Genomic DNA, 26,438 nt, shown 5'->3' with positions numbered 1-26,438 from the left:
CTGACTCTAGTCTTCATAGGTATTCCTTTGCACCCTTATGTTCAATGCAAGGGTTCTCAACCCAGTACTCGGGGCACACCCAGCCAGTCCGATTTTCTAGGATACCCATAATGAATATGAATAAGATACATTTCTATGCATTGCCTTCATTGTATTCAAATCAATTTCATGCATATTCATTGTGGATATCCTGAAAACCAGATTGGCTTGAAGTGTCCTGAGAACTGGGTTGAGAACCTCTGCAATCTAATGCTTAAAAAAATCAACCCTCCAGCTTGTACTTGGCTTCTTTCCAGAGCTCTCAGCAGATGTGCACAGAAACAGCGGGACGGGAGTCTTGTGTCGGACACAGTTACATCGGAAACAGAACATGATGACTTTCAACACCGAGTGGCTATCATCCAAGTCTCTTCCATGAAGAAGCTCTTTTTTAAAAGACAATGTGTTATTTTATTTTCTTTCCCTACTTGTTTATGAATTACCTTTAATCTTACTTATTGTTATGCCTTTTTTCTTCGTTTTATAATATTTCTGTCATTTTAAATTTCACCAGAATTCTATTGTTTAACGGTTTCCCCTTATGCATTTACTCTTTGATCTTCTCTCTTCTATCTACCAAAAAATTTAATTCAATGCTGTCTTGTTAAAATGTTTATTTCTATTCCCTCTTCTATCTTTATTTTAATTAATCTATTAATCTCCAGGTACTTTAGTTAGATTGTGAGCCTTCGGGACAGAAAGGGAATTTTTTTAAGTACCTTTATTATTTTCATATTTTTAATTTTAATGTATATTTTCTGTATACCGCTTAGAACTTAACTGATGTAGCGGTATATAAGAAATAAATTACATTACATTACATTACTTAGAAAGCAGGCAAATATTTTACAGCCTCTCTCCCTCTCCACACTAGAATACACATCCTCCTTTTACCAGATACACAGCATCAATCTCTTCAGTCATTCAACATCCACCCCTAAATGTCAGTATGGGTTCAGGAAGGCAGGAGAGACGAACGCAATTGAAAGGTGCAATTCCATTCCTTATTTTCTCTGTTATAGTGAATCAGTATATGCACACTGCAGCTATTGAAAATATGGGGCAGTTCTACCCTGCAGAAGAAAGCAAGTCCACTTATGCTCATAAACAAATGCCTATCTATGACGCATGTCCCATCATAATGCATATTGGAGTTTTGCATAGCCCTAACACAGGGGTAGGGAATTCCGGTCCTCGAGAGCCATATTCCAGTCGAGTTTTCGGGATTTCCCCAATGAATATGCATTGAAAGCAGTGCATGCGAATAGATCTCATGCATATTCATTGGGGAAATCCTGACAACCCGACTGGAATATGGCTCTCGAGGACCGGAGTTCCCTACCTCTGCCCTAACAGGATAATCAGTATTTCATAGGCAAAAGTTACTGAAGTTACAAGAAGTTACTGAAGAGACATTTATTTTGCAATACGAAATATGGGCATTAAGGCATCTGTTTTGATGTAAGCGCTGTACGCTTATTTTGTGAATGTTTTTACATGTATTTTTATTATGTATGTTTATACTGTGAGCCGCTTTGTTTGTATGGGTGCAAAATGTCTTGCACACTGTCCTATCATCAACTGGATTTCATTTCGTTTTATATTTTCTTATTTAACATTTGTGGAAAAGCAGTACATCAAGAAGAAAAACTGTAAGAGAGTTGCACTTCTTCCAGTAACTAATATATCTAAAATACCTCGTCTGCCTATTTTACCGTGTTAGCTATTTTTTTTTTTTTTCTTCAATTTGCATCTTTGTCTCTTAACATTTCCAGATATTTTGCCTGTCTTCCTCTTTCTGTGATCTTTTGTAGTTTAAGGAAAAAGAGGTTAGCTTTCATACCTTCTCAGCTACTATTTTTGAGAACCAAAGCAGTCTTCTTTTTCTCTTACTTTCCTTACAATATGGTTTGTTGCCCTTACTGACCCTTGGATCTGGGTCAGTTTGTCAGATGTATCATCATTTTTTTTAAAAAAGGGTAGTTTTTAGATGTAGAGTAGTTTGCAGGTTGATTTCAGATGGGAGTTGGGCAGTTTGGCCGTTGCAAGGAATTTTAATTGGGTATGTTAACAGTTTGCAAGTTGATGGGGCAGTTAAGGGGGGGGACGGTGGGGGTGAGTTAGTTTTGGGGGTACAAGAAGCAGCCATGGATAGGTAGTTTGGGGACCTGGAAGAGTAAAAAATTCACCTTAAACTTCCTTGCTCTGTCTTTTAACAATCATATTTCACTCTACGAGGGGATGTTAAAATAACCTGTAACAATGGTAGCCCATGCTATCACTGATTCATGCTGTTTTAGCACAGGTCCCATTTTACGCAATGAGACCTAGTTAGTAATAACTGAGGTTAACAATAAAACATCTTAAAGGTAACCCACATTGATGCCTTCCCTCCTATACAGTCCGTTCTCGTTATTTATAGTAATATAGTTCATGAAAATGTTTGCAAACTGCAAAATCACAAATTATGAAATATTGAGTCTGTGAGAAAATAGAGGTTAGGTTCTAGCAGTATATGTTGCACCTCAAAATCACGAAAAGTGAACAGTGGATCATGTTGAGAAGATAGGATTAGGTTCCTGCAATTCACTCTCTGGGCACTTGGAAGCCATATCTGAAGCAAATACCAGATGAGAAATAAAAATGAAAGCAAAGAAAGCTGGAGGGGAATGGACTGTAATAAAAAAGAAAATTAACCTGATGGCAGATAAAGGCCAAATGGCCTATCTAGTCTGCCCATCCTTAGCATCCACTATCTCCTCTCTCTAAAAAAATCCCACGTACCTGCCCTACGCATTACTGAATTCAGACATTGTCTCCACCACCTCTACCAGAAAACAATTATATCTTAGCTGCCAAATTTCAGACCATTCTTCAAGCTTTGTTATGTCCTTCCTCATGTTAGTCACACCATCAGGGTGTCTACTCTATTGCATATTTTGGTATCATCTGCAAAGAGGCAAAACTTATCTGACAGCCCTTCAGCAATATCGCTTACAAAAATGTTAAAAAGAACAGGCCCAAGAACCAAACCTTGAGGCACACCACAGGTAACAATCTCCACAGAACAATCTCCAATGACCACTACCCTCTGTCGCCTTCCACTCAATCAGTTCCTGACCAAGTCCGTCACTTTGGGGCCCATACCGAGGGCACCCAGTTTATTTATAAGACGCCTGTTTGGAACACTGTCAAAGGCTTTGCTAAAATCTAAATACACCACATCTATCACACTCCCTCTATTCAATTATCTGGTCACTCAGTCAAAGAAATTGATCAGATTTGTCTGACAAGACCTACTTTTAGTGAATCTAAGATACCTTGGGTCCTGTAATCCACTGGATTCCAGAAGCTTCATTATTTTCTGTTTTAAAAGTGTTTTAATTAATTAATTTACCTACTACAGAAGTCGGACTTTCTGGCCCGTAGTTCCCTATTTCTTCCTCATTTCCACTTTTGTGGAGAATGACCACATCTGTCCTTCTCCAGTCCTCCAATACCACTCCCAACTCTAGAAAAGCACTGAAAAGGTCAGCCAACGAAGCCACCAGAACTTCCCCAAGTTCCTTCAGTACCCTCAGATGTACACCATCCAGCCCCATCGCCTTGTCCACCTTTAGTTAAGCTAGCTCCTCATGAACACCATCTTCTGAAAATTGGTCAGGGTCCACCACAACTCTATCCCTATTTGCGTCTTCTGCGGTTCCACTCCTGGCAACTTCAGCTGTGAACATAGAGCAGAAATATTTGATAAGAAATTCAGCCTTATCTTTATCAGCTTCTACAAATTTCTCCCCTTCACCTTTGAATCTCACACTGCCACTTTTGCACTTCTTCCTGTAACTAATATATCTAAAATAACTTGTCTGTCCATTTTACCACGTTGGCTATTTTTTTTCTTCAATTTGCATCTTTGTCTCTCTTAACATTTCCAGATATTTTGCCTGTCTTCCTCTTTCTGCGATCTTTTGTAGTTTAAGGAAAAAGAGGTTAGCTTTCATATCTTCTCAGCTACTACTTTTGAGAACCAAAGCAGTCTTCTTTTTCTCTTACTTTCCTTACAATATGATTTGTTGCCCTTAGTACCATAGCTCATTTCAGTTTTGCCCACTGCTTTTCTACTTCTTCCAGATGTTCCCATCCAGACAATTTCTTGACGTAATCCCTCATTTGAACAAAGCTAGTTTTTTGAAAATGTAGAACCTTTACTTTTTAATGAACTCTCTTCTACACCTGCCTTAACATTAAACCATACTATGTGATGATCACCCACTGTAACACCAGAAACACTTTCCCCATTTGTAAGCATTAAATCTAGTATGGCCCCATCCTACATGGGTTCCATTACCAACTGCTGGAACAGTTCTCCTTGTAGACAATCCAGGATCTAGAAGACTCCACAATTGGGATACCCCAATCAACATCTGGCATGTTATAATCACCTATTAGTAATACTTCCCCGTTTACAGCTACTGTACTGTATATTCTGAATGACTATTATTAAATCTCTGTCCACTTCTATTTGTATGTAAATATATTTTCCATTCCCTCTTTCCAAATTGACCCACAGTACCTCTTCCTTACCCTCCAGATCCTGCAATTATGTGGCTCTAATATGATATTTAACATATAATGCCACTCCCCCCTCCTTTGCTTCCTACCCTCTCTTTCCTGAACAGATTAAACCCCAATATAACTTATCAATCAGGGTTCTCCGTGAACCATGTCTTTGATTGCCACTAAATCCAACTCAGCCTCTTCTATCACAGCCGCTAGATCCATACCCTTGTTTTCCATACTTCAAGCATTAGTATATATTGCTTTCCAGATATTGTCCCTTTGTCCCATTTGTGTAGAGGTGTTTAGTGTTTCACTTCCCTGAGGGCTTAAACTTACCTGGGGGCTTTGATCACCCTGTCCCAGTGATTCTAGTTTAAAGCCCTCTTCAGTAGGTTAGCAAGTCTACTGCTGAAGGCACTTCTTCCCTTCTTTGATAGATGCACATCATCCCTGCTCAGCAGCTCTTGGATAATCATCTCAGGGTCCAGAAAGCCAAAATGCTCTTGACTATACCATCCATGTAGCCACACATTCATTTCCAGGATGCAAACTTCTCTGTCAGGTCCTTTATCCTCTACAGGAGGACTGATGAGAATACCACCTGCACACCTGACTGCTTCACCTTCTCTCCGAGAGCCACAAAGTCACTTTTGATATGTTCAGAGGGGTACCTATTCGTTTCATTGCCAATATAGATGAGCAACAATGGGATAAGTCATTAGGCTTAATGAGTCTCGGCAAGCTCTCTAACATCATGGATTTTGGCGCCAGGCAGATAGCATGCTTCCCAGGACATCATGATAGATAAGACATGGGGAAAGCTATTGCATGCCCTGGGATCAGTAGCATGGAATATTGCTATTTGAGTTTCTGCCAGGTACTTTTGACCTGGATTGGCGACTATGGAAACAGGATACTGGACTAGATGGACTACTGGTTTGACTCAGTATGACTATTATGTTCTTATGATTCCTTTTCACACAGAAATGCCATTTTTCACACAGAAATGCCATTTTTTGGGATAGAGGGAGGCACAAGACTTATTTCTCTGGAACCTTGTGGTCAAATTTGGCCCATTTTCTAACTCAAATGTCTTTTTAACAGTTTTCCCCCATTCCTTTCTATTAAATTTTCAGAGAGCTATTTTGCCCCCAGATTTAGATGGCACATAAGAACATAAGAAGTTGCCTCCGCTGAGGCAGACCAGAGGTCCATCTCGCCCAGCGGTCCGCTCCCGCGGCGGCCCATCAGGCCCATTGCCTGAGCAATGGTCCCAGACTATCCCTATAACCTACCGCTACTCTTATCTGTACCCCTCAATTCCTTTATCCTCTAGGAACCTATCCAAACCTTCTTTGAAGCCTTGTAACGTGCTCCGGCCTATCACAGCCTCCGGAAGCGCGTTCCATGTGTCCACCACTCTCTGGGTGAAAAAGAACTTTCTGGCATTTGTTTTAAACCTGTCTCCTTTTAATTTTTCCGAGTGCCCCCTTGTACTTGTGGTTCCCCATAATCTGAAAAATCTGTCCCTGTCTACTTTTTCTATACCCTTCAGGATCTTGAAGGTTTCTATCATGTCTCCTCTAAGTCTCCGCTTTTCCAGGGAGAACAGCCCCAGCTTTTTCAGTCTGTCAGTATATGAGAGGTTTTCCATACCTCTTATCAGTTTAGTTGCTCTTCTCTGGACTCCCTCAAGTACCGCCATGTCCTTTTTGAGGTACGGCGACCAATATTGGACACAGTACTCCAGATGCGGTCGCACCATTGCACGATACAGTGGCAGGATGACCTCCTTCGTCCTGGTCGTGATACCCTTCTTAATGATACCCAACATTTTGTTTGCTTTTCTTGAGGCTGTGGCGCACTGTGCCGACGCCTTCAAAGACGTGTCCACCATCACTCCCAGGTCTCTTTCAAGGTTACTTACCCCTAGCAGTGATCCTCCCATTTTGTAGCTGAACATCGGGTTCTTTTTCCCTACATGCATGGCCTTGCATTTCCCTACATTAAAGTTCATTTGCCATTTTTGGCCCATTCTTCTAGCGTCGTTAGGTCCCTTTGCAGATCTTCGCAGTCTTCCATGGTATCAACCCTGCGGTAGAGTTTGGTGTCATCCGCAAATTTAATAACTTCGCAATTTGTTCCTGCCTCCAGGTCATTAATAAATATATTGAACAGGAGCGGTCCCAGCACCGACCCCTGCGGAACTCCGCTCGTGACCCCATGCCAGTCCGAGTAATGGCCCTTCACTCCAACCCTCTGTTTCCTGTCCGCCAGCCAGTTTTTGATCCATCGGTGGACCTCCCCTTGCACCCCGTGTCTCCACAGCTTTTTAAGCAGTCTTTCGTGCGGTACCTTGTCAAAGGCTTTTTGAAAGTCAAGGTAAATGATGTCAATGGATTCCCCTTTATCCACCTGTCTGTTTACCCCCTCAAAGAAGTACAATAAGTTTGTGAGGCATGACCTACCCTTGCAGAAGCCGTGCTGGCTCGACTTTAGCTGTCCATTGTTTTCTATGTGTTCACAGATACTGTCCTTAATCAGTGCTTCCATCATTTTTCCCGGGACCGAGGTCAAGCTCACCAGCCTGTAGTTCCCCGGGTCCCCCCTTGAACCCTTCTTGAAGATGGGTGTGACATTCGCAATTTTCCAATCCTCCGGGATCTCTCCAGTTTTTAAGGATAGGTTACATATTTGGCGAAGTGGCTCTGCTATTACGTTCCTTAGTTCCTTGAGTACCCTTGGGTGAATGCCGTCTGGACCTGGCGATTTGTCGCTCTTTAGTCTGTTTATCTGCCTGAGGACATCCTCTTGGCTTACCTCTAGTTGGAACAACAGTCAAAACTGAAGACTAACATCAAGAGAAGTTCTTGCTCTTGTCGTAATACCGCTCTCAGAGACCTGTGATGGTTAAACACAGCTGTGTTTCAAAACCACTTTGACAGGTGATTGGTATCTTTCATTGAGCCGGTATATATATATTGTGTATTTTTTATTTTTTATTTACACTACTGCAAACAACTATAAAGCTATTATAAAGTGCAAAGTGTAATAAATATCTAAAACGTATATCAAAAACGTGTATCCAAAAACTTGCACTTATCTTATAAGTTCGTAGTTAACAAATGGTTAAACGCCCTACGGGGCCCGTTTCACCATATCTATTGGCTTCTTCAGGGGTCATATCATTGAAAAAGTGCGACATAGATTTCGTCTGCACATTTTTTCGTCAGCGCCATTTTTTCATGTGCAGACGAAATCTATGTCGCACTTTTTCAATGATATGACCCCTGAAGAAGCCAATAGATATGGTGAAACGGGTCCCGTAGGGCGTTTAGCCATTTGTTAACTACGAACCAGCTTTTATAAGATAAGTGCAAGTTTTTGGATACACGTTTTTGATATACGTTTTAGATATTTATTACACTTTGCACTTTATAATAGCTTTATAGTTGTTTGCAGTAGTGTGCATAAAAAATAAAAAATACACAATATATATATACCGGCTCAATGAAAGATACCAATCACCTGTCAAAGTGGTTTTGAAACACAGCTGTGTTTAACCATCACAGGTCTCTGAGAGCGGTATTACGACAAGAGCAAGAACTTCTCTTGATGTTAGTCTTCAGTTTTGACTGTTGTTCTTGATTTTGTAAAGAAGACTTTGCCTAATTTAGCTATTGAGTGTTACCTCTAGTTGGACCAGCTTTTCATCCTGATCCCCATTTACAATGTCCTCCGGTTCCGGAATATTGGATGTGTCCTCCCTCGTGAAGACTGACGTGAAGAACTTATTTAACCTGTCTGCTATCTCTTTTTCCTCTTTTACCACTCCTTTTTTGTCTCCATCATCCAATGGCCCCACTTCTTCCCTTGCCGGTTGCTTCCCCTTCACATATCTGAAGAACGATTTGAAGTTTGTTGTTTCCCCCCCCACCATCAACCTTTTTGTGTAATTCCTTCTAACTTCTACAGGGTTAGAAATATATATATTTTTTTAAATCCATTACAAATATGGATCAGCTGGCCCAAAAAAACTATTTATCATTTTGTTTCATAAAGATACTTCAATAATGAAAACTAATATTAACAAATTTCATTATATACATTTAATGATAAACCTTACCTTAAATTCCATGACATCAACAAATGTGAAATAATATAAAGCAAGGTTCTTCAGAATTTCAGGTTTTTCCTTCTGCAGCTGAGCAAGCTGTTGCTGTAAAAATAAGAGACATATATACACTGCTTTTTTCTTCATCTAAACATAATCATTACTTAGGGTCACATTTAACTACAGAGAATCACTAAAGTAAGCAACTTTGTTCTATATAATACACTATCACAAGAATGAAGCAGCAGACCTGGGAGGGGCAAAAAACACCGAATGCTTTCAAATCAAATTTGTGCTAACATTTAGCTTCTTGTGCATCTGCCTATATAAAAAAAAATTAGTGGCTAATGGTTAAACCAAAGAATACTATACACAATGCAGTCTATAAAAAGTATGTAATGCATGACAATAGAACTATGCAATCAAATTATAAAATACATTCAAAATTGTATAAAACAATTCTATTATCCAATCCACTAGGTACGGAGAAAACCATTTTTTTTTTTTTTACAAGTGGCATCCACTGATGATATTTATACAAATCAAATCAGGTTTATAAAAAAAGCAAAAGTCAGCCAGTGTTTTTGCTAAAAATTGTTGCATCTCTGTCAAATTAATACCTTATACAATGTGTGCTGTTTCAAAATTGCAAATGATGAAATTTGTTGTTTTTTTTTCTATATTTATAAATTTTCAATACATTATCTAAAGCATATCACACTTTCTTTTTCTGTAACAAGAATGAAAACAGATAACATTTCACATGAGTTAATAACTCAGTGAAATAAAAGAAGGCTCTCTGATCTCTGATTCTACTCCACCAAATAACAAAATATGGGATCCAATTCACAAATCACAAGAAATAATAGTCAAAGAAATAAAGTAGTACATCAAAAAGGTGTATACCTATTGTAAACAGAATTCTATCAGATGTAACTTAAGAGTTGTTAGTCACTTAGCATTAAACAGATAATTGATATAGTTCAAAGAGAAAACATCTCTTTACCCCTTGAAATTTAACTAAGCATTTATGAGGGAAATGCAACTACAAACAACAAAAACTGTCTCTTCCTCTTTTGAAAAAAGTTTGTCAAATCCACAAACATCTATACAATACAACCCTTATGTTGAGCAGCCTTAGTTCTGAAAAACATTCTTATAAACCAGTCACTGCTAGGATCCAACGTACAAATTATCACAAATGAAGTAGAAGTAATTTGATTTGAGCCTTCTATAAATCCTGCTAACTAAAGACTATTATTAAATGAGCTAGTTGGCCTAAATTCTATTGCATTCTTAGCCTTACATAGAAACATGATGGCAGATATAGGCCAAATGGCCCATCTAGTCTGCCCATTCGAAGTAACCATTATCTCTTCCTCTCTCTAAGAGATCCCACGTGCCTATCCCAGGCCCTTATGAACTCAAACACAGTCTGTCTCCATCACCTCTTCTGTGAGACTGTTCCATGCATCTACCACCCTTTCTGTAAAAAAGTATTTCCTTAGATTACTCCGGAGCCTATCACCTCTTAACTTCATCCTTTGCCCTCTCATTGCAGAGTTTCCTTTCAAATGAAAGAGATTTGACTCATGCGCATTTACATAACATAAGTATTTAAATGTATCTATCATATCTCCCCTCTCCCGCCTTTCCTCCAAAGTACAGTGGTACCTTGGATTACGAGCATAATCCGTTCCAGGAGCATGCTCGTAATCCAAAATGCTCGTATATCAAAGCAAGTTTCCCCATAGGAAGTAAGGGAAACTTGCTTTGATATGTTCCCACCCCAAACCTTCCCCCCCCCGAGGCCTGCAGCGCTGCTCCCCCACCATGAGAACCAGCATTGCTCCCCCCGAAGGCCCCCCCCCGCGAGCGGGCACCCTCCCCCCGCAATCCGGCACCCCCTCGCCGCCATCGGGCACCCCCCCCCCGCCGCCACCTGAGATCCCCCAACCCACCCGAACCCTCTTCTTACTTCCAGTGTAGCCTCCACATCGGCATCGCCGGCATCAGCATGTCCTGTGCCCAAAAATCTGCTTCCTGTGCCGGGCCTTGAGCATGCATGCATGCTCAAGGCCCGGCACAGGAAGCAGATTTTCAGGCACAGAACATGCTGGTGCCGATGCGGAGGCTACACTGGAAGTAAGAAGAGGGTTCGGGTGGGTTGGGGGATCTCAGGTGGCGGGGGGGGGGGGGTGCCAGATCGCGGGGGGGAGGGTGCCGGTTCTCGGGGGGGGGGGGGCACTCGTACAGCGAGGCAAGCTCGGTTTACGAGGCACCAAATTTGCGAATGTTTTGTTCGTCTTGCTAACTGCACTGTATCTTAATTTCCCTTCTTATCCTTCAGTTCAGTCTCTTTTTTTTCTCTCTCTCTTATCCTCTGTATCATCCCCCCCACCTTTCTTTCTGGCTCCCTGGCTTCTCCATCAGCTAGAGGGAGCAGTTTCCTCAGTAGTTGAGTTACTTGCCGGAGCCCTATCCTCAGCCCATCCTTTCCCAGCACAGGCCAGAAACAGAGAGGCAGGGACACGGTCGCTGGAGACACTGTGGCTTTCTGCCACTTTCCTTCGCGTCATCTTCCGCCGCAGCCTGCAGCCGCCGACAGCCACCGCGGCCTGCAGCCGCCGACAGCCACCTCGGGGGATTCTTGCGCATGCGCACTCCTACCTGCGGTGCCTTACAGCGCACGGAAAACGGGAGCATGCAGGTGGGAATGCGCATGCGCGCTTAGGGCTTTATTATATTAGATAATACTTATAACTTGTTGTAAAATGTCACTTAAAATGGTTCATAGACAAAGGTGCGCCGAGACAACTGAGCGCAAGGTGGAAGCCCGCGCTGAAGAAAAACAGTGTTTTAAGGGGCTCCGATGGGGGGTGTTCGTGGAGAACCCCCCCACTTTACTGAATACAGATTGCGCCGGCGTTGTGGGGGGGTTGGGGTTGTAACCCCCCTCATTATCCGTGAAACTTCAGTTTTTCCCTGTTTTTTAGGGAAAAAGTGAAGTTTTCAGTATAATGTGGGGGGTTACAACCCCCCAAACCCCCCACAACGCCAGCGTGATTTGTATTCAGTAAAGTGGGGGGGGGGGTTCTCCACGAACACCCCCCATCGGAGCCCCTTAAAACATTGTTTTTCTTCGGCATGGGCTTCCGCCTTGCGCTCAGTTGTCTGGGCGCGCCTTTGTCAGCGCGAGCTTTTGACCTGTCACCACTTAAAATAGTAGCTTTAGCCCAGAGATTTTGCTGATACAAGATGCAAGATACAATGAAAAGAAATGAGATCTGTTAATACTTTTTTTTTTATCTGTGCAATAAACCCGTCATGTTTTCCTGTCATGGAAGGTGCACCATCTGTACATACACTCACTAAATTTTCCAAATTTAGTCCAACTTTGTGACATTTATCTTGAAAGTTATTTATTTCCCGTGTTCTGTTCCCAAGAGTGCCCAAAGTGAGTAACTATTCGTAGCAAAGAAAATCTTCTGTTACGACCCGAATGAAGTATAAAACCTGCGCTGAGTCAGCAGTATCAGTTGATTCATCCAAAGAAATTGAATAATATATTTTCCTTTAAGTTGAAGGCTAATTCATGCTGCTGATCAGTTATGGTTCTCCTTGAAAGAGGCAGTTCTTTGAACTTTGAAACGTCATCGGGATCTAAGTATCCTACAACTTTGACAATGCATTCTTTCACAATTTCTAAATCATTGAATGGCTTCCCTTTTCACCCCCCACTCCCACCCCTCTTGAGTATATAAGCTACTTTATAAGTTGCTTCCATGGCATTATTTCCAGGTCTTATTGCGGCTTGAAAGAATTGCCTTTGCTTTTCATCTTTTAAATTTCTGTAATACAACCTTTCACATCTCTCCCTCTAATTTTAAATATTTGTAGCTCTTATGAGCGTTATAATGCTGAAGAGCACTGAATTTCTTTAATGTTGATACTGTAGTATCACAAAGCAAGCAAATAATCTTTGCAGCAACAAGATAATACTGCAATTCCCAAACATCATTTAAAAAATTTGTTTTCTTCCTTCAGTGTCCTCTTGGTCTTCTTTGACATGAAGTGCTGTTAAGCAGACAAAATAAAAAAATGCTGTCGAGACATGCAACTATTCACAAATTCCACTTCAAATAGAAACACAGTGCACCATTATCAAAAGCCGATAACAGACTGGCGTCCTCGACCCCCATAAACTGTCGCCAACCAGCCTCATGCAGCAGTGGTGCCAGTCAGGTGGGGAAGTTAGAACTATTAAATTATGAGTTTTACAGCTGTCAATTTAGTCCTTATGGTTTATTATATGGCTTACTAATGTTCTAACTGTGCCGGTCAATCTGGAAGCATTATTTCATTGAAACTTATTTTATTCTTTGGTATTTTAAAAATAAAATAAAAATATAAAAGACAAACAAAAATAAATAAATAAAAATAAAAAGATTTGTTCTGTAAAATTTGTTCTGTAAAATTTGGATTCAGCCAAAAGGCCACAATTAAGGACCAAGAAAGCTGCAGGTTTCCCACCCCTGGAATAGAAGATGGGATCAACAGACCAAAGACTAGACAATGATACACCAGAGGGGAAAGCTGATCTGGATGTCATCGTGAACAATACACTGTAACCTTCCACCTAATGCGCGGCGGTGGCCAAGAAAGCAAACAAGATGCTTTTGAAAAGGGATGGTAAATAAGACTAAGAATGTTATGATGCCTCTGTATCGCTCAATGATGCAACCTTGGTTTGAGTATTACGTTCAGTTCTGGTTTCATTATCTCAAAAAATATATAGCGGCACTAGAAAAGGTTCAAAGAAAAGCGATCATGATGACAAAGGGGATGGAACTCCTCTCATATGAGGAAAAACAAAGGGTTCTTCAGCTTGGAAAAGAGATGGCTGAGGAGAGATCTGATCGAAGTCTACAAAATCCTGAGTAGTGTAGAACGAGTACACATAGATTAATTTTTTACAGTATCAAGATTTTCAAAGACTAGGGGACAGTTGAAGTTACAGAGTAATACTTTTAAAACCAATAGGAGGAAATATTTTTTCACTCAGAGAATAGTTAAGCTCTGGAATGCATTACCAGGGATTTGGTAAGAGTGATTAATGTAGCTGGTTTTAAGAAAGGTTTGGGCATTTTCCTGGAGGAAAAGTCCATAAACAGCTGTTGAGACATACCATAGGAGAAGCTACTGGAATGCTGCTATTTGGGTTTCTGACAGGTACTTGTGACCTGAATTGCCCTCTATGAAGATGGGATACTGGGCTAGATGGACCACTGGTCTGATCCAGTCAGGCTATTCTTATGTTCTTATGAATATGTTCAGTGACATTTACGCAGGCCCTAAGGAGTTATGTGAAAACTTGAGGCAAATAGCCTGACGCCCCTTGGACTCCGAGGGAGCTCTGATCAACCAATCGTCCAGATACGGGTGAACCAGGGACACCCATGGTGCAAGATGGGCCACTGCCACCACCATCACCTTGGTGAAGGTGCCCCAAGTCATGGAACCTCAGAAACTTCCGGTGGTCTGGAAAAATGGGAATGTAAAGATATGCCTCTGTCAGATCAAGGGAGGATAGGAACTGCCCAGGAGCCACCAATGCTATCATTGAGCACACTGTCTCTATGTGGAAGGGAGGCACTTTCTGGACCTCAAGGTGGTCAATGTGGAGCTGAATCAGTCTCCAATCTTCGGAGCCTTTCTTTAGAATGATGAAGTATATCAAGTATCTCCCAGAGCCCAAATCTCACTCTGGAATGGGTTCTATGGCCGTAATATCTAGTAATATCTGCGGACTGTGGCCTGTACCCGAACCGCCTTTTCAGGGCAGCCCATGGGGAATCCAGAAAATACTCAGAGGACAAAGAAACTCCAGTTTGTAGCTATCTCCGAGAACCTCCAAGACCCAGCAGTCGGAGATAATATCCTGCCGTTCCACCATAAAAAAAGACAACCTCTCTCCCCCGATGCGTGGAGGAGATACCAGGCTGGCATCAGAATTGCTTCTTTGTAGGAGCTGCCAGATGACTCCCCATGGATGGCTAATGTTGAAAATCACCATAGCATGGTCTGGCAGATGAAGAGGACCACTGGCCCGCAGAAGGGCCCAAGTATGGACGAGAGTGCCTGAAAGGATGAAAATTAAGATGCCCTGAATGACTGGAAGGGCAGAATCTATTCACAGGCAGCGACTTGGGCCTGTGATCCTGCCAGACCCTGGCCGAACAGCAGCTGTCCCTTAAAGGGCAATCGGCTCAAGACGAATTGACAGACTACTACCGGATTTAGAGCATCCTGCGAACTGAAAAGGAATAGGTGGAAAGCTTAGCAGAGACTTTCAAGATGTCATACAAGGCATCAGCCATATAATCCACTCCCAAGATTATGAAATCCAAGTCATGAAGAACCACAGTGTCAGGATCATGGCGCAGCTTGGAATAGCATGCTCGGGTCATGAAAGAAGAGGACGATGCCACCCTAACACCAGCGGCTGCCAAATCAAACAGGTGCTTAAGGACAAAATCCACATGTCGGTCCTGAACATCCTTCAGGACCACTCCCTCATCACAGGGGAGAGAAGTGTGTTTGGTGACCTGTGCCAGCAAGAAAGCCACCTACAAGGAAGTAAAGCGCTTGTTAATGGCATCTGCCAAGGGATAAAGCCATGCCATGGTGCAAGCACATTACAAGGAACCCTTGGAAGACTTCGAATGAAGTCAGGATGATCAGGAAAAGAGGTGAATTGTGGCCTCTGGTCACTCATGAAGGAACATTCTGCAGTGACAGGCTGCTCACACTGTAGCTTTAATTCCTGGAGAGATTCAGGAGATCAAATCCACAAGATGCACATGCTTGAAAAATCTGCACAGAATTGGATCCTCCCCCAAATCAGGGGCTCCTTATTGATCCAGATTCTGGAGATCTGCCACATCTGCAGCTGCCGCAATGCCCCCCTGTGAAAGCACAGGAATGGAAAACGTATCTGGTGCAACTGTTGGCACTACTGGCTTACCTGCCAGCACCCCCAAGGGGAGGCAAGAGGGAAGACCTTGGTCCATAGGAGCAGGGGTCCCTGTGAATGGCACAGAGGTCGGCGGAAGAGAAACAGGCAGAGACTTTTTAACCTGATTTTGTTAGTATGCCTGATAAAGCATACTAACAAAATCCAGGGAAAACCCATCCTCCGTGGTGGGAAACGACCCCTGCATACCAGTTTTGTACCGTTTGGATGATTTATGAGGTTTATCTCCCAAGAGGTGCTTGCGTTGCACCGTAGTGTCACCTGCACACACCCCAGGGTCCTCCTGACACTATTTTTGTGGAAGTCAGGGCAACAGTTACTAGAAGACTCTCTTTGGAGGTTGAAGGCAGCGAATCCGAGTAAGCCTCACACTCCTCATGGGCAGCAGTGCAAATGGAACATGGCTGCGCATCTGACAGCCATCCACCGTAAATGAGGCATGAATCCATGACATCCTACCCTGGAGAGAACATAATAAGAACATAAGAACATAAGAAGCGCCATCTCCGGATCAGACCTTCGGTCCATCAAGTCCGGCGATCCGCACACGCGGAGGCCCTGCCAGGTATACACCTGGTTTATTTTATACCCACTAATAATTTGTTTAGGGCACAAACGTGAGACTAATAGTAAATATATTGCAAATACGTTTTTTCATATACAGTTATAAGCAGGGATTCATCCAGACCAAAAATACAAAGATATAGCTGACAAACTGAAAATCAAAAAGATGAAAAGGAGAAAAATAAACCTCAATTGAGGGCGGTTGGGACTACACAAGTACCCAATCATCCACTCATCATCACGGGTCTATAAAAAACTCCAAAACATATATAAATAATCAATTCTTACGTCTTTCATTCATACAAAATCTTCTTTTTGTTATTTTTCACAGTCTTTTTTTATGTGATTTCAATATAACTGTCAAGCAGTAAGAGGCCCGAATCCCAAACTTAACCACATTACTTGGCGAGGACTACAGCTGAATATCATAAATATAAGCAGTTTTTAGAGATATGAAGCATATATCTGGAATCGTGAAAAAATACACTCATCTGAAATCGAGGGTTTTCACCAAAGGCTTCCAACTCAAGATCCCGACAGAAAAGACTTTCTGTTTCGCCCGGCAAGGGCTACTTCAGGGGAAGAATGCCAACTCGAATATCTCTCTGCTTCTAATTATTTGCTGGAAGTAAAGCCGACTCCTCTCAAGATGGTGCTGGGACTGAAAGACGCGTCCGGCTCGAATAAAACACGAACCGGGCGTATTGACATCATCAACAGCGTGATGTACGATAGGTTAAACACAAGCACTTCTAACAACCACCAAAAAACCAAAGGAAGGAACTTTAAAAATAAATTTCAGAGGAACGGCTGCCATTCATAAGCTGTATTTAAGCCATCTGGCTCTAAAGTTTGTAATCGGCTAATCCATTGTTGTTCCTTCTGCCATAGTATTCTTCTGATATCCCCTCTTCTCTGAGTCGGGCGCAGTTTCTCGATAACCCAACATTTTAAGTTCTCAAACCTATGGTCAAATTGGGTACAATGAGCAACTATCGGAGCTGTTAATTTCCGAGTGTTCAGACAGCTTTTATGTTCAGTAATTCTAATAGTTAAGGTCCGTGATGTTTGACCTATGTATAAGCGGTCACATGGACATTGAATAACATATATGATGTTCACAGATTGACATGAGGACGTTTGGTGTAAAACAATATTCTTGCCATCACTAGGGTTAATAAAACTAGAAATAGTAAGCATTATATCACAATTTGAGCAATGGCCACAAGGTTTGTGACCCTGGGTGTCATTTAAATTTTCTCCTATGAAATCTTCCTTAGATGTATGGCAAAGCCAATCGCTTAAATTTTTATTTCTTGATTGTGAAAAAATAAATCTTTTGTTTTCAAAACAAGGAAGCGTTTTTAATAGGGGAAGATGTTTTTTGTATTTCTTAATCACCTGTGATGTCATTCGAGTTTGTTTAATCACACATGATAAAGAAAGGAATCTCGAGTAGATCAGTTTGTCAGCTATATCTTTGTATTTTTGGTCTGGATGAATCCCTGCTTATAACTGTATATGAAAAAACGTATTTGCAATATATTTATTATTTTATAGCCAACCATACTTTATATGCCTCTCTCAAGGAGATAAACTGTTTATCTAAACTGACCAATGCATAAAACATTTCTTTTGTTTCTTTTAGGGCTTCAGATGTGCCAATCGTTGTTCGCTATTATTTTTGCGATACAACCAAACATTTTTCATTTGGCTATGGCTGTGGCTTCTTCATTTGCCCATATATTCTATAAATAATTTTTGTATTATTTTAAATATTTTTTAACCTTTTTTTTGAAAGTATTTCTCAATAAATATATAGATTTGTAAAAAAAGTTCACTTAGCTTTTCCTTAATAGGATCAAATCGGGGTTTGTCACATCGACATGTTTCGCCTGAACGGCTTTTTCAAGATATCAACCCCTATTGAAAATGAAAGCAGATATTACCACACCTTTCCATTTTAAATGATAAATATCCCTTAAGGGGACCACACAGCATAATTTTCATAGCCACATGCTCACCCTTCGTTTTACTACCAGACCATCCCGATATTCAATACTCTTTTGATCTTTCCAAGATGGCCGCGGCGTCTTTTTTCTCCCTTTAAGTACCACCCTCATTTGATGATCTCATTTCCCAACTGACGAATCAGGAACATCCCATTAGATTAAAGTGTTCCACTCAATTTCTTGGTTTAAACCCCCCGGCGTCACTGTATTTAATTTGAAAATCCATTTCTGTTCCAACCAATTCAGTCTGCGTTTGTAATTTCCACCCTCCCACCCTTCCTTTATATGAGATATAATACGCCATTTTATATCCGTGCTCTCATGCCCCATGGTCCCCCAATGTTCAACTAAAGGGGCTTCCATTACTTTATTGATGATCCTGGATTTGTGTTCATTGAGTCTAACATTCATTTGGCGACTAGTTCTACCCACATACATCAACTTACAGGGGCACAGTATGACATAAACTACATTATGTGTTCTACACGTGGTTGTTGCGTTAGCTATGATATTTATTTCTCTATAAGGAGGCTGCCATTCACTTCCTTCAATTGTGCTGCTGCACCATTGACATCTCTGGCATTTCTGATGTCCCTGTATAGACTGTATTTCATCCACTTCTGTAGTATAGCGATGTTTTGCTAAATATTCTCCTATATTTTTACCCCGTTGGTAAGTAATGGTAGGAAATTCTTCAAAAACCTTGGGAATTGTTTGTAAAATGTGCCAGTGTTTTTTCATGCTGTTTACTATATGTTTAGACTCCACATAGAAGGGTAGAACACATGTCATTCTAGTGTGGCTTTCTTCAGGATTCTTCACCTCACTCCCAGTAGTGGATGTCTGTTGTAAAAGTAACTCACGATTAGCGTATTTCGCCCGTAAAAACGCTTTTCGGATAGCTCTATTTGGGTACCCTCTCATTTTTATCCTCCTTTCCAACTGTCTAGACTGGGATATAAAATCCCGATCTTCCGAGCATAGGCGGCGTAATCTCAGAAATTGTCCTATCGGCAGATTGTATTTCAACCGGTATGGGTGGTGGCTGTGAAATTTCAAAAGTGTGTTTCTCGCCACAGGTTTACGGAACAATGTTGTAATGAACTTTCCATGTTCAAATCTTATTGTAAGGTCCAGGAAGATTTGAACATGGAAAGTTCATTACAACATTGTTCCGTAAACCTGTGGCGAGAAACACACTTTTGAAATTTCACAGCCACCACCCATACCGGTTGAAATACAATCTGCCGATAGGACAATTTCTGAGATTACGCCGCCTATGCTCGGAAGATCGGGATTTTATATCCCAGTCTAGACAGTTGGAAAGGAGGATAAAAATGAGAGGGTACCCAAATAGAGCTATCCGAAAAGCGTTTTTACGGGCGAAATACGCTAATCGTGAGTTACTTTTACAACAGACATCCACTACTGGGAGTGAGGTGAAGAATCCTGAAGAAAGCCACACTAGAATGACATGTGTTCTACCCTTCTATGTGGAGTCTAAACATATAGTAAACAGCATGAAAAAACACTGGCACATTTTACAAACAATTCCCAAGGTTTTTGAAGAATTTCCTACCATTACTTACCAACGGGGTAAAAATATAGGAGAATATTTAGCAAAACATCGCTATACTACAGAAGTGGATGAAATACAGTCTATACAGGGACATCAGAAATGCCAGAGATGTCAATGGTGCAGCAGCACAATTGAAGGAAGTGAATGGCAGCCTCCTTATAGAGAAATAAATATCATAGCTAACGCAACAACCACGTGTAGAACACATAATGTAGTTTATGTCATACTGTGCCCCTGTAAGTTGATGTATGTGGGTAGAACTAGTCGCCAAATGAATGTTAGACTCAATGAACACAAATCCAGGATCATCAATAAAGTAATGGAAGCCCCTTTAGTTGAACATTGGGGGACCATGGGGCATGAGAGCACGGATATAAAATGGCGTATTATATCTCATATAAAGGAAGGGTGGGAGGGTGGAAATTACAAACGCAGACTGAATTGGTTGGAACAGAAATGGATTTTCAAATTAAATACAGTGACGCCGGGGGGTTTAAACCAAGAAATTGAGTGGAACACTTTAATCTAATGGGATGTTCCTGATTCGTCAGTTGGGAAATGAGATCATCAAATGAGGGTGGTACTTAAAGGGAGAAAAAAGACGCCGCGGCCATCTTGGAAAGATCAAAAGAGTATTGAATATCGGGATGGTCTGGTAGTAAAACGAAGGGTGAGCATGTGGCTATGAAAATTATGCTGTGTGGTCCCCTTAAGGGATATTTATCATTTAAAATGGAAAGGTGTGGTAATATCTGCTTTCATTTTCAATAGGGGTTGATATCTTGAAAAAGCCGTTCAGGCGAAACATGTCGATGTGACAAACCCCGATTTGATCCTATTAAGGAAAAGCTAAGTGAACTTTTTTTACAAATCTATATATTTATTGAGAAATACTTTCAAAAAAAAGGTTAAAAAATATTTAAAATAATACAAAAATTATTTATAGAATATATGGGCAAATGAAGAAGCCACAGCCATAGCCAAATGAAAAATGTTTGGTTGTATCGCAAAAATAATAGCGAACAACGATTGGCACATCTGAAGCCCTAAAAGAAACAAAAGAAATGTTTTATGCATTGGTCAGTTTAGATAAACAGTTTATATGGAATTAGACTGATGTGAAGGAGGTGACTTATACATTCTCTCAAGGAGATATGCATCTAGTTTGCTTTTGAAGCCTAGGACTGTCGATTCCGCAATAATCTCCCCTGGGAGAGTATTCCAGATGTCAACCACTCTCTGTGTGAAGCAGAACTTCCTGATATTAGTCCTGAACTTGCCCCCCCTTAGCTTCATTTCATGTCCTCTTGTCCGTGTCAAATTGGACAATGGAAATAGTTTTTTCTGCTCTATTTTGTCGATTCCTTTCAGTATTTTGAAGGTTTCGATCATATCCCCACGCAGTCTCCTTTTCTCAAGGGAGAACAATCCCAGTGTTTTAAGTCGATCCTCATATTCCAGTTTCTCCATACCCTTCACTAGTTTAGTTGCTCGTCTCTGCACCCTCTCCAGCAGTTTTATATCCTTCTTTAAGTAGGGAGACCAATGTTGGACGCAGTATTCCAAGTGGGGTCTGACCATTGCCCTATAAAGCGGCATTATAACTTTCTCCGATCTACTCGAGATTCCTTTCTTTATCATGCCCAACATTCTATTTGCCTTCTTTGCCGCTGCCGCGCATTGTGCTGACGGCTTCAGGGTCCTATCTATCAGTACACCCAGATCCCTTTCTTGTACACTTTTTCCCAGATTTGCACCTGACATTCTGTACTCGTATTCCTTATTCTTACTGCCTAAATGCATTAACTTGCATTTCTCCACGTTGAACTTCATCTGCCATTTCTCCGCCCATTTTTCTAACCGACACAAATCGCTCTGGAGTTCCTCACTATCCTCCTGCGATCTGATTGCCCGGCAGAGTTTTGTGTCATCTGCAAACTTGATGATCTCACTGGATGTTCCGTTTTCCAAGTCATTGATATAAATATTAAAAAGGATCGGTCCAAGTACTGAGCCCTGGGGTACACCACTAGTCACTATCTCCCAGTCGGAGAACTTCCCATTAATGCCCACTCTCTGCTTCCTGTTATCCAGCCATTTGCCTATCCATCTTTGTATATCTCCCTCTATGCCATGGCTTTGTAGTTTCCTGAGAAGTCTTTCGTGTGGAACTTTGTCGAACGCTTTCTGGAAGTCCAAGTATATTATGTCCACCGGCTTTCCACTATCAATTTGCTCGTTCACGGTCTCAAAGAATTGGAGTAAATTCGTCAAACACGATTTCCCTTTCCTGAATCCATGTTGACTGGGTTTCATCAAGTCGTGTGTGTCCAAGTGCTGAACTATGCTATCCTTGATCAGTGATTCAATCATCTTGCCTGGGACAGACGTAAGACTCACAGGTCTATAATTGCCCGGTTCTCCTCTCAATCCTTTTTTGAAAATTGGCGTGACGTTCGCTTTCTTCCAGTCGTCTGGTATCTGACCAGTTCTGATTGACAGGTTTGCAAGTTTTTGCAATAACTCTCCGATTTCAACCTTCAATTCCTTCAAGACTCTTGGGTGAATTTCATCCGGTCCAGGGGATTTGTCACTTTTAAGTTTGTCGATCTGGTAGTATATCTGATCTAAGTTCACTTCAACTGTGGTGAGGCTGTCCTCTATTTCTCCTGTAAACAGTTTCTCCGCTTCAGGTATTGTTGAGGTGTCCTCCTTCGTAAAGACGGACGCAAAGAAGGAATTTAGTTTGTCTGCGATCTGTTTATCTTCCTTGATATACCCTTTTCTTCCCTTGTCGTCCAGGGGTCCCACTGCCTCTTTTGCAGGTTTTTTCCCCTTCACGTATCTAAAGAAGGGCTTGAAGTTTTTGGCCTCCCGGGCTATTTTTTCCTCATAGTCCTGTTTTGCATCCCTCACCGCCTTGTGACATTTCTTCTGTTCATCTTTATGTTTGTTCCAGGCTTCGGTTGTCTTTGTGCATTTCCATTTTTTGAAAGAGTCCTTCTTTTCTTTTATGGCTTCCTTCACCTGTATGGTAAGCCATGCCAGTTTTCCTTTGCCTTTAGTTCTCCGATCTTTAGAAATCCTCGGAATGTAGAGATCTTGCGCTTCTGCAATAGTATTTTTCAATAGGCACCATGCCTGATCTACTGTTTCAAGTTTGTCCACCATCTTCTCGAGTCGTTTTGTTACCATGGCTCTCATGCAATCGTATTTACCCTTTTTAAAGTTTAAGGTGGTGGTTAAGGTTTTGGCATGTTTCCCTTTCCCGATGTCCAGTTTAAAGTTGATTACATTGTGATCACTCGTTCCCAGTGGAGCCATGACTTCTACTTCTGTTATCGGTCCCGTGAGACCATTTAGGACCAAGTCCAAGGTGGCGTCGCCTCTTGTCGGCTCTTTTACCATTTGCTCCAGGAAGCAATCCCCTAGCACCTCCAGGAACTTTGCCTCCTTGCCGCAGTTGGAGGCTCCTAGTTTCCAGTCTATTCCTGGGAGATTGAAGTCTCCCAATATAACTACATTGCCTGTCTTGCATACTTGTTTGATTTCCTCCATCATTTCTGAGTCAGTGTCTTCCGCCTGTCCTGGGGGACGATAGTAAAGGCCAATTTTTGTATCTGCACCATTTTGACCAGGAATTTTGATCCAGAGGGACTCCAGCTTCTCTTTCCTGTCTGTTGTAATCATTCCAACAGAATCTATTCCTTCCTTAACATATAGGGCAATACCTCCACCTTTCTGCCCTTCTCGATCCCTTCTATATAGTTTGTATCCCTGTAGTACTGTGTCCCATTTGTTTTCTTCATTCCACCATGTTTCTGTTATGCCAATGATATCCATGTTCTCATGTCTTGCTATCGTCTCTAGTTCTCCCATTTTCTTTCCTAGACTTCTAGCATTTGTATACATGCATCTAAGTTCCCTTCGTGTTACCTTTTTGGACCTTCTACTCTTGGCTGTCCTTACAGTTTCATTTACGGTATCCTTTACTGCTCCTGTGTTATCTCCCATGTTTGCTGTGTGGTCATCCCCTCCTGTGTCTGAGTTGTCCCTTCCTGCTTGTTCTCCTTTGTTGGCTGTGAGGTTGACCTCTCTTGTGTATGAGTAGTAGTCCTTTGTTCCTACGTCGGGGCATCCTGTTGTCCGTACCATCGACCGGTGGTCGACTGTCGGCTTTCCCCTGTCCTTCAGTTTAAAGCCTTCTCTATTGCTTTCTTCATGTTGCCTGCCAAAACTCTTGCTCCTTCCTTGTTGAGGTGTAGTCCATCCCTTCTGTAGTACTTGCTTTTTCCCCAGAACGCCGTCCAGTTTCGCACGAAGTCGAAGCCTTCGTCTTCGCACCATCGTCTCATCCAGGCGTTGATCGCTTGCAATTCCCCTTGTCTCTTTCCATCTGCTCTTGGTACAGGAAGGATTTCAGAGAAGGCCACCTTCACCTCCCTGATCTTCAGTTGTCTTCCGAGTGAGCGGAGCTGGCCCTTCATCTCTTCCCTGTCATACTTCCGCCCGCTCACATCATTTGTTCCCACGTGGATAAGCACAGCGGTGTCCACTCCCCTGCTCCATCTATGATCCTGGAGATCCTGTTGGTCACATCCTTTACTCTTGCTCCAGGCAGACAGGTGACGACTCTGTCCTCTCTTCCTCCTGCGGTGTGGCTGTCCACGTGTCGTATAATGGAGTCGCCTATGATGATCCCCATCTTCTTTATTCGGGAGTTCCTTGGGGGGCGTAGGTCCACGTCCTTGGAGTAGGGCCAGTCATCTTCCTCCAATGATACTCTTGAAATTGTTTCCTGTTCTTTGAGCGGGGGGACATCTTCCTGTGCTCTCACTATTCCTCCTGGTGTGCGGTTGTCTCCTACCTCGTCTTCGTTTTCTTCTGTGTTTGCATGGGTGTCTTCTCTATTCACATGGGTTTCCTGAGTACAGTTTTCCAGCCCTGGGATCTCTACGTGGTGCTGATGAGCTTCCTCTATGAACATTTCTAGATCCTTGACCTCGTCGTTTGGGCTGTACTCCACTAGAATCTTCTCCTGTGCTCGGAATCTGTCTTCAAGTTCCATCACTGTTCCCTCCAATAGTCTTACCTGACATTTCATCTATGTGGTTTTCTTTCAAAAATGAAGCTGGCAAGTATAAAAAATAACTTTAAAATCAAATCTGGAAAAATCTAAGATGGCCACTGAGGGTGCCTATTTTGACTAAAAATAGCCTGGGAAAACCACAGAGAACCCTAAAAAAATGGTGATTTTAGGAGTGGGGGTTAGGGCATGCAGGTATATCACCTCAAAACCCCTTTTTAAGACCCCCCCCCCCCCCCCCACAATTGCTGATTCAGACTGTCAGCCTGTACTCACAAAACCATGTGCTGACTGTAAACACTACAGATAGAGAGCTAAAACAGCTCACAGGGAGGTCCTCTGTTTCAAATGGCTGGAAAGCTGGACTCAAGAGTCTTCTGACTGCCCCACCAGCCGTCCTCCACAGCCGGGTACTTCTGTCACCCTCAGATGTGCCATGCAGATGCCTGATGGAGGAAAGTAGTCAGCCTCTGATCCAGGGCACGCCTCCATGGAATCACATAGCCTGCACTCTACCCACTAATGAACGAACCTGGGGGGTGAGCAAACTCCCAAGGGAGATCTGATGTGCAGGTTGTCCAGGGGGTTTATTGACAAGCAGGGAACCCTCCAGAAGCAGACTTTTCCGAAGGTCTGAGATCTCCCACAGTAAGAGCTGTCCCCACAGCACAAGGGCAAAAACCGCAAACTCAAAGACTGAAATTACAAGAAATGAAACAAGAGCAGAAAAGACAAGCTCCTACAGCCTGGCTTATAGAAAGGAAAACTGATGTTTACAGGGTCAGTGTTGAGGTAAGAGGGGGAGGGGTTTAAGTCTCTGAAGTTTGAGGTTTCCTACAAAGTCCTGGAAGGTGGATGGAAATAACCCACTGGTCTCGGAATAAAGTGGGATTGTATAAAAATGTACTATTTTTAAAAAAGGATTCTCCCCTAATACTCTAATGCCTAGAAACTTCTAAAAAAATATTCTAAGAAGCATGCTAATTCTAGAAGGGGTAATTTTGTCTTACAGAAAAAAATTAAACCTTTAGCAAAGAACTATCTAATCTAAATATTGCCTTTTAAAAAAAAAAATGGTATGTGATAATTCTATATTAATTTTCTACCATAATATATATATACTTTTTAAAATATCTTTTTATTTTGTAGTTAAAAGAAAAAGCTACTCAGAAATATGTAATTCACCAGTGTTTTACTTCTAAGTGAAAAACACTTGATATTTAGATTTCAGCAGTTAGTTGATTAGGCTATGCAGCAAAAGCACTTCAAACTGCAAATCTTAGGATCTACACAACTGTACAGTTCTGAATTTTTTTTAAAAAAATGCATATATATAAATTTGTTTTTACCGAAAGTTCAGTATATTACTGATGCCCATTTTTGGAATTTGTAAAAAAAACTTTCCGCTCTATCAACAAGAAGCAACCGTAATGATAAAAGAAATTAGT

The 26,438-nt window shown here is 41.7% G+C and overlaps 1 protein-coding gene across 2 annotated transcripts in view; it reads right to left on the bottom strand.

The window, feature by feature from the left end:
• Positions 1 to 26,438, bottom strand: part of NCKAP1 (NCK associated protein 1) — a 268,727-nt gene that overhangs the window by 184,202 nt on the left and 58,087 nt on the right. For both annotated transcript variants that reach the window (XM_033944817.1, XM_033944818.1), the window contains one exon: positions 8,726 to 8,818. In XM_033944817.1, the coding sequence (XP_033800708.1) occupies positions 8,726 to 8,818 (93 nt within the window). The remainder of the gene's footprint in view (positions 1 to 8,725; positions 8,819 to 26,438) is intronic.

Source organism: Geotrypetes seraphini, chromosome 5, assembly GCF_902459505.1.
Source record: "Geotrypetes seraphini chromosome 5, aGeoSer1.1, whole genome shotgun sequence".
Lineage (NCBI taxonomy): Eukaryota > Metazoa > Chordata > Amphibia > Gymnophiona > Dermophiidae > Geotrypetes > Geotrypetes seraphini.
Note: the sequence above shows the minus strand (reverse complement) of the source record. Positions and strands in the feature narration are given on the sequence as shown.